At 32.3% G+C, this 10,267-nt stretch overlaps 1 protein-coding gene across 1 annotated transcript in view; it reads right to left on the bottom strand.

Annotated features, from left to right (window-relative positions):
• Positions 1–6,379: 6,379 nt before the first annotated feature.
• Positions 6,380–10,267, bottom strand: part of LOC137616022 (cilia- and flagella-associated protein 251-like) — a 9,395-nt gene continuing 5,507 nt past the window's right edge. The window contains exon 4 of the mRNA XM_068345700.1: positions 6,380–6,586. Within this exon, the coding sequence (XP_068201801.1) occupies positions 6,380–6,586 (207 nt within the window). The remainder of the gene's footprint in view (positions 6,587–10,267) is intronic.

Below are 10,267 nucleotides of genomic sequence, written 5' to 3'. Positions count from 1 at the left end.
CCCCACCCCGACCCAAGCAATAACGGAAAATAACTTTTTGACATATTAATTTTCAACATGTCTCTATTCATGTATTTTTTATATATATATATATATATATATATATATATATATATATATATATATATATATATATATATATAGATAGATAGATAGATAGATAGATAGATAAAGATATAAAATATAAAGATATATATATATATATATATATATATATATATATATATATATATATATATGTGTGTGTGTGTGTGTGTGTGTGTGAGTGTGTTTGAGGTCACGGATTAATTCTACACTGTTAAAAGTAATTTTAATCTGAAATTGTCCGTAAAAAATATACTGTTTCTCTGTCTACTTTCAGTAAAATACAGGCGACCGTAATTTCTACCCTATTTTGTTATTATATTCAACGGGTTGATGACCATAATATCACTCCTTTACGTCAATGCGTCCGTTTTTAAAAGGCAAAAATTCTGGAATAAATGTTGCCAGTAATTTACCGTATTTTAATGCAAATTTTTACCAGTGTACTTAAAAAAAGTAGAGGTAAACCTCAATACCAGAGAAGAGGATGATGTGCATGTATAGAATATGGTAGACTGGACATTCAAGATAGACTATGAGAGAGCAAAAAAAAGGTCAAGTAAATAAATTTGAAGATGAAGCAAAATTTGGATGCGAATAGAAGATGGATGAAAGCTGAGATGAAGGTTGATCAGCAAATGGATCTCATAATATAAGATTTGAGTAGATTGATGCTATCTGAATTGAATGCAGTTCTGGTTAGAATTTTTCAAGGGAGTTTTCATTATCATTATTATTATTATTATTATTATTATCATAATCATAATCATAATCATAATAATAATAACAATAATAACAATAGTAATAATTATAATTTTAATTATCATTATTATTATTATTATTATTATTATTTTTATCATTATTATTATTACTTACTAAGCTACAAAACTTGTTGGAAAAGCAGGATGCTATAAGCCCAGCGGCTCCAACAGGGAAGATAACCCAGTGAGGAAAGGAAAGAAGGAAAAATAAAATATTTTAAGAACAATCACAAAATTGAAATAAATATTTCATATATAAAGTATATGAAAACTTTAAGAAAACAAGTGGAGGAGAAATAAGACAGAATAGTATGCCCCAGTGTACCCTCAAACAAGAGAACTCTAACCCAAGATAGTGGAAGAAGAGAGGAAAAACTGAATGGGAATGACTAAAGAAAGTGTAAAAAGTTAATTCTTCAAGAATAGTACATGTTTTTGTTACAGAATGTTTGAAGGTTTAAAGACCACTCAAGAATGGTGGAGGCAAGGGACAGTCAGTGTGACATTGCCCTATCGAGCAGGATAAAGCTCTAGAGACTGACCATATATGCATATCATCAACGCCCAAGCCCCTTCTCCATCTAAAGGCCACCCATGAATGACAGAGGCAAGGGACAGTGACATTACCCTAGCAGGACAATGCCCTATAGACTGACCATATATTCATATAATCGGCTCTCAAGTCCCCTCTCCATCTAAGCTGGGACCGAGGAGTACCAGACAATGACTCCTGATGACTAAGCTTATAGACCTATAGGCTCCCCAAAACCCCCATCCTTAGCTCACAAGGATGGTGAGGTTGTAACCACTGAAGGAATTAACGAGTTTGAGCGGAACTCGAACCCCAGTCTGGCGATCACCAGGCAGGGGCATTACCAATAGGCTACTATGTAGACTTCAATTATCTATTTATCTCAAGATGGGAATGTGTGTATAACTGATTTTCATAGAAGTAAGTTTATGAAATCTTGATTCCGAATTTTTACGAATCAGATATGATTGCCACGAGTCAGTGTCTGTTAGGTCGTCATAGTGATAGCAGAATAGAATCAAAAGTATGAATGTGGCTTAAATGTGTCTATAGTGAAATCAGAATAGAATCAGAATCATGGATCTAGCTCTTTTTGGAGCTAGCTTCCTTCCTCTTCCTAAAAATGCGAAACCGAGTTTTTAGAAGACTTACAGCTAGGATAACCAGTTATATACGACGCTATATGATTCTCCGTGGTATAAACAAACAGAAAATAAGTTTATAATGTTTTTTAATACTTTAAAAAATTTCTTTTCATAACATATTACAACAATGAAACTTGGTCACGAAAATGCATTTCCAATTAAGTTCTAACGAGGCTTCCGTTGGTAGATATTACAATATTACATCCACTGTATTACAAAATCAATAACATTGTCAAATATTACAATGAAGATTAGTTTTCATTATGATTGATACGCACTAATTAATCCGTACCAACAAAGTGATGTCATGTTTTAACTTTATTCATATTAACATTAAGCACCGATTCTGATCATGCAATTTCATAAACAGAGGCACGGAAGCTTTTACCAATAATTAAATATCAAAGGAAGTATATGCTTCAGTCGACTTTGCACTGTGAAAATGCAGAAATGCAGTTACTTTATATAGTTCATATAGGAAATATTTATTTTAATGTTGTTACTGTTGTCAAAATATTTTATTTTTCCTTGTTTCCTTTCCTCAATGGGCTAATTTCCTTGTTGGGGCCCCTGGGATTATAGCATCCTGCTTTTCCAACTAGGGTTGTAGCTTAGCAAGTAATAATAATAATAATAATAATAATAATAATAATAATAATAATAATAATAATAATAATAATAATACTGTTTTCAGTCATGTTAAAGATGAAATGCGAGTGTCTCTGCTGTGGTGGGATAAGGTGAGACACACAAATTATTATTATTATTATTATTATTTGCTAAGCTACAACCCTAGCTGGAAAAGCAAAATGCTATAAGCCCAGGGGCCCCAACAGGGAAAATAGCCCAGTAAGGAAAGGAAAGAAGGAGAAATAAAATATTTTAAGAAGAGTAACATTAAAATAAATATTTCCTATATAAACTAAGAAAACTTTAACAAAACAAGAGGAAGAGAAATTAAATAGAATAGTGTGCCTGATTGTACCCTCAAGCAAGAGAACTCTAACCCAAGACAGTGGAAGACCATGGTACAGAGGCTATGGCACTACCCAAGACTAGAGAACAATGGTTTGATTTTGGAGTGTCCTTCTCCTAGAAGAGCTGCTTACCAAAGCTAAAGAGTCTCTTCTACCCTTACTAAGAGGAAAGTAGCCACAGAACAAATACAGTGCAGTAGTTAACCCCTTGAGCGAAGAAGAATTGTTTAGTAACCTCAGTGTTGTCAGGTGTGTGAGGACAGAGGAGAATCTGTTAAGAATAGGCCAGACTATTCGGCGTATGTGTAGGCAAAGAGAAAGAACCGTAACCAAAGAGAAGGATCCAACGTAGTACTGTCTGGCCAGTCAAAGGACCCCATAACTCTCTGGCGGTAGTATTTCAACGGGCGGCTGGTGCCTTGGCCAACCTACTACCTCATAAAAGGGTTGAAGAGTATTCGGAAGAAAGAGAAAAGTAAGAAAAAAAAGTAGGATTTAGGGCCGATGGTGATGGGAAATGGCACATTATGGACGGAGAAGAGGGGAAAAGATAATCAAATAAAACAAGGATTTATAGGGATTTTGTCATCACTGAAAAGAATATATGAATACGGGAATGAACCGGTAATCCAATTTTGTTGTGGCCTGATTGGTAACGACTCTGCCTGGTATTTGCCAGACGGGGGTTCGAGTCCCACTCACACTCGTTAGTGCCTTTAATGACTGCAACCTTACCATCGTTGTGAGCTAAGGTTGGGGAGTTTGGGGGAGACTATAGGTCTATCTGTTGAGTCATCAGCAGCCATTGGGAGGAGAGGGGGCTTGGGCGCTTATCATATAATATATGGTCAGTCTCTAGGGCATTGTCCTGCTTGCTAGAGCAATGTCCCTGTCCCTTGACTCTGCCATTCATGAGCGACCTTTAAAACCTTTAAAACGTAAATCTATTCAAATATAAATATTTTCATATCGTAATGATACAAATGATGGAATTTTCATTATATCTTTTATGCATCATATTTTTACACGAAAATAAGTCACTATTTTTTCTTGCTTGGATTATGAATATCGTCTTTAAATGGCTATAACTCTTTTTGAACTAAATTCGAAGCTCAGTAATGGGCAAATACGACGTTCAATGAAAGCATTTAGGTATAGGAATTGTCTATTTTGTGTATAAATCCATTCTGTGCACTTTTGCAATAATCAAAGTAATACTAAAGTCTAATTGATACATAGCCTCATACATAACTATATTACTGATAGCTTTTTTAATCAGTTGTTCTAACTTTATCTTAACAATCATGTAAGGTAAAATATTGTTTTAATATTTACATTTTCAATAAAGTGAAATCAAAATATAAAATATGGATGTAAACTGAGAGAGAGAGAGAGAGAGAGAGAGAGAGAGAGAGAGAGAGAGAGAGAGAGAGAGAGAGAGAGAGAGAGAGAGAGAGAGAGAGAGAGATTACGAGGTCTTCTACACCCGTCAAAATATCTTATCTGGTTACATGCAAAGGCTAATTTCATTTCCAATAGAATGAAATTAAAATATAAAATATGGATGTAAAGAGAGAGAGAGAGAGAGAGAGAGAGAGAGAGAGAGAGAGAGAGAGAGAGAGAGAGAGAGAGATTTTACAAGGACTTCTACACCCGTCAAAATATCTTATTTGGTTACTTGCAAAGGCTAATTTCATTTTCAAATAAATTAAATCAAAATATAAAATAAGGATGTATACAGAGAGAGAGAGAGAGAGAGAGAGAGAGAGAGAGAGAGAGAGAGAGAGAGAGAGAGAGAGAGATTACAAGGACTCCTACACCAGTCAAAGTATCTTATTCGGTTACGTGGAAAGGTTATTTTCATTTTCAATAAAATGAAATGAAAATATAAAATGTGGATGTAAACAGAGAGAGAGAGAGAGAGAGAGAAAGAGAGAGAGAGAGAGAGAGAGAGAGAGAGAGAGAGAGAGAGAGAGAGAGAGAGAGAGAGAGAGGTTACAAGGTCTCCTTCACCAGTTAAAGTATGCAAAGGATAATTTCATTTTCAATCAAATGAAATTAAAATACAAAATATGGATATAAAGAGAGAGAGAGAGAGAGAGAGAGAGAGAGAGAGAGAGAGAGAGAGAGAGAGAGAGAGAGAGAGAGAGATATTAGAAGGCCTCCTACACTAGTCAAAGTATCTTATTTAGTTACGTCAAAACATAAAATAAGGATGTGAACAGAGAGAGAGAGAGAGAGAGAGAGAGAGAGAGAGAGAGAGAGAGAGAGAGAGAGAGAGAGAGATTACAAGTTCTCCTACACTAGTCAAAGTATCTTATTCAAAGTCACCCCTTGGCTTTGACCTAAATGTAAAGCTAGCCTCGACATAACCCGAAAATATACCCAGAAAGAATAATGGAAAGTTCATGAGCTCTATTTCACTCGAGATCTGGGAGTTGCTTCAAACAGGACAACAGGTGTCAAGTTAAATAACCTCGCTGACGTTGAATAGCCAGGGGAGCTTAAAGGATTGGAGTTCATGAAGTCTCAGGACGGAAAATATATATGCTTACGTATGTGCAACTGTGTGACTTTTAAAATAAAAGGTTGAACAGTGAAAACCATGCGCTTTTATAAGATCTCAGCTTGAAATATTTGTTGTTGTTGTTGTTGTTGTATATATATATATATATATATATATATATATATATATATATATATATATATATATATATATATATATATATATATATTCATATACATATATATGTATGTGTATATATATACAGTATATGTATATATATATATATATATATATATATATATATATATATACATATATATATATATATATATATATATATATATATATATATATATATGAATATATATATATATATATATATATATATATATATATATATATCTATATATGTATATATATATATATATATATATATTCATATACATATATTTATATATATATATATATATATATATATATATATATATATATGTATGTATATATATATATATATATATATATATATATATATATATATCAACCCTTCCTGCATAGGTGTTTAGTCATAGTAATATAATGTTTTTCTATCTATTTAATAAAAGCCTTAAAGGAAAATCTAAACGTGCAGTATAACTAAATTTATCCACCAGTTCTAAAATGTATTCAGGTTGAAATGCTCGATTGTGTACGTAAAGAATAAAACGTCAATGAAAATAGATAAATACTTAAGGTGGTATCAAAATCTAACATAGTTCATTCAACCAATAAATTATTACAAACATCACTCAAATGCCGCAGTCCCTCACCATTGGCCTTTATAAGGACCAGCCTCTCATCGCTGACCTTTATAGTGACCAATCTCTCAATGCTGGCCTTTATAGGGCCAGTTTCACGCTGCTGGCCTTTATATTGCCTTGTTCCACGCTGCTGGCCTTTATAGGGACCAGTCCCTCACCACTGGCCTTTATAGGGACCAGTCTCTCATCGCTGACCTTTATAGGGATCAATCTCTCATAGCTGGCCTTTATAGGGACCAGTCCCTCACCACTGGCCTTTATAGGCGACAGTCTCTCATCGCTGACCTTTATATGGACCAATCTCTCATAGCTGGACTTTATAGGGCCAGTTTTTCGCTGATGACCTTTATAGGCGACAGTCTCTCACCGCTGGCCTTTATAGGGACCAGTCTCTCATTGCTGACCTCTATAGGGACCAATCTCTCATAGCTGGCCTTTATAAGGCCAGTTTCTCGCTGCTGGCGTTTATAGGCGACAGTCTCTCATCTCTGACCTTTATAGGGACCAATCTCTCATAGCTGGACTTTATAGGGCCAGTTTCTTGCTGCTGGCCTTTATAGACGACAGTCTCTCATCGCTGACCTTTATAGGGACCAATCTCTCATAGCTGGACTTTATAGGGCCAGTATCACGCTGATGAACTTTATAGGCGACAGTCTCTCACCGCTGGCCTTTATAGGGACCAGTCCCACACCACTGTCCTTTATAGGGACCAATTTCTCATCGCTGACTTTTATAGAAACCAATCTCTCATAGCTGGCATTTATAGGGCCAGTTTCTTGCTGCCGGCCTTTATAAGCGACAGTCTCTCACCGCTGGCCTTTATAGATATGGCATTTTTTGATGATTTATAATTAAAACTGCCTAACTAGAATACTTGTAGAATTTCCCTTACTTGCATTATGCTGTCGGCTGTAGCATCCACCTTACACTGTTAAAAATGTTGCCGTAAAAAAACGGTAAAAATCTTGGAATTAATACTCACAAGCATTTTCCGTTATAAAAACGCATATATTAACGTATAGAAGTTATATTACTGTCACCAACCCGTAAAATTTAACAACAAAGTATGGTAACATTACGGTCGCATGGATTTTACTGAAATACGGCTGAAAACTATATTTTTACAGAGAATTTCCTACTAAAATCACGGTTTTTTTTTTCACTGTGTATTGCAATGTTGATGTCGCATCGTTTTATTTTTTTGTATCCTGAACACTGTTAATTTAAGCGGCATACTGAAATATGAAAATTTGTTGCCAGAGTTTGGTTACATGCAAAGGCTAATGTTGTTTTTCCTCATTCGATTTGTTAAAAGGTAAAACTTTTCCATTTTTTACGAAAGCCTACTCGCTGGTCCAAATACAAAACAGTATTTACTCTGAGGTCATTTATTCTTTCAAACAACTTTAAAAAGTTATTATTCACAGTAAGATTTCTAATTGAGAATTAGGATTGAGACTAAATATAATAAATTAAGTATGACTATGGAAGCGTTGTAATCGTTATAGAGGCTGATTGAGCGAAGTCCAGGTAGTAATTTTAGCCTTCACAAATCATAAATATTGAATTTACAGTAATATCGTAATGCTGATATCATTTAATCAACTCAGATTATTTTTTTCTTCAAATATGTCCAAATTAAGTTTTATAACCTAAAACCTTTAATAGTCGCCGTTGTTTTATCTGTTATTTTTCTATATAATTGCAAGTATTTTTCTTTACAAAGGTACCGATAGAAACCTTTATAAAATTGCCTTAAACTTAGTTAAGTGTATTTTAGATTTATTCATGCACTGAATAGAGCTGTGATAGAAAGTATATACAGTATACTTTACAGATAATAATTACGGTTTTTATTTATACAAAACTAATTGAAACTTAATTTGGTCAAATTATTCAATAAAACTCTTCAAACGTTATATATATATATATATATATATATATATATATATATATATATATATATATATATATATATATATATATATATATATATATATATATATATATATATATATATACATACATATATATACATACATATATATATATATATACATATATATATATACATATATATACATATATATATATATATATATATATATATATATATATATATGTATGTATGTATGTATGTATGTATGTATTAACGTTGCTACTGTTATTAAAATATTTTATTTTATTTGTTCATTACTTCTTTTGTAGTTTATTTATTTTTCCGTGTTAGAGCCATTGGCCGTATAGCATCCTGCTTTTCCAACTAGATTTGTAGCTAAGCTAGTAATAATAACAACAACAATAACAATAACAACAATAACAATAACAACAACAACAACAACAACAATAACAATAACAACAACAACAACAATAATAATAATAATAATAATAATAATAATAATAATAATAATAACAATAATAATAATCGCAAGTCGTAATCCTTTACTGGACCTTGTAATCAAGCCAAAAAGAAAATGACCGAACCAGCTGGCGAAATCTCTAGCTAAAACCGAAGCTGTTTGGAGCTTGTAATAGAATCTAAATTCGGTCATAGTTTACAGACCAGAGAGGAGGGGAAAAGAGCAGTATTGCAATTATGTTTACTTTTGATTTAAAAACTTTAAAGTGTATATTATTTGTTTTTCTTATCTGTTATATCGAAGTTAACTGGAATAAATGAGATTCATAGATAATCAGACAAGATAGTAATGAAAGTACGCTTTCAGTTTATACTGATGAGTTGAAAAAAATTTATATATATATATATATATATATATATATATATATATATATATATATATATATATATATATATGTATATATATATACACATACATATATATATATATATATATATATATATATATATATACATATATTCTCAATACAGAAACACCATTAACAGAATACTCTCAAAGCTAAAACTAGAATTAAATATTGCCAATAAGCTGGACTCGCCCACGTATGCTATGTAATTCTGTCTCATTTCTATTCCAAGTTGTGTTTTGTGTCGCATCGATCCAGTGCGCATTTGTTATGCATTTTGTTTGCTAAGGATGACAAATATATCAGGCTTAGCAGGTACACTGGCGAGATCAAGGACTTTTCCCTTCTCCATTTTTTCTCCCTAACTCTTGTTTCATACATTTTTGGTGCCACTTTAAAAAAAAAAAAAAAAAAAAAAAAAAAAAGAAAGATATGTGTTCTTTGTCAAAATACCATAAAATTATACATTTCAAATCTTTCTTTATTCTTTTAATTCTATTGTAGTTTTATTACCGATTGTTTTAGAGGTATTAACACTGATTTGGCATTAACACTTTAATTCCTTGTCGAAATATTTTTACGAGAAAATGATTACGGGAGACGATGAAATCAGTACAAAAACATTGTTATTTCGCATCAAAGCTTTGATAGTAGGTATAGGTCAAAGTTTAGATTGCGAATAATGAGGTGTTTTCAATTACGTATGAAGAGTATGAAAACAAAATGTCTATAGATTTGTTTAGTTGCAAAATATCAATGAATTCTCAACTAAGACACAAGGCTATAAGCTCAGTTTACAAATGAAAATTGGATTTAATTAAACTAGGTATTATGGTTTCTCTAACAAATATGATTGTATAATTAAATTGTAAAATTTTTTAACTCCAATAGAGCAATGTTGCTTGAATTTAAAGCTAGTTTTGCCCACAGGTCACACAAACATAACTACATTCGTACGCATACACACATACATTTTGTGTTTGTGGATAAATGTATGTTTAAAAGAACCATCACATTTATCTATATATAGATAGATAAAAAGATGCATCAATACTTATAGATATATAAGAATGTAACAAAGATTAAACAAAGCTTAGGAGTCTGTAATATTAAGCTATAACCATTGATCTCCATCAATATCATATTGGTTATGTGGCGAAATGACTAAGATCCCTCTGTGGCCACCCATCCAAATAA

This window comes from Palaemon carinicauda, chromosome 22, assembly GCF_036898095.1.
Source record: "Palaemon carinicauda isolate YSFRI2023 chromosome 22, ASM3689809v2, whole genome shotgun sequence".
NCBI classification, from domain to species: Eukaryota; Metazoa; Arthropoda; class Malacostraca; order Decapoda; family Palaemonidae; genus Palaemon; species Palaemon carinicauda.
The sequence above is the reverse complement of the archived record's forward strand: the minus strand, read 5'-3'. Positions and strand labels throughout refer to the sequence as shown.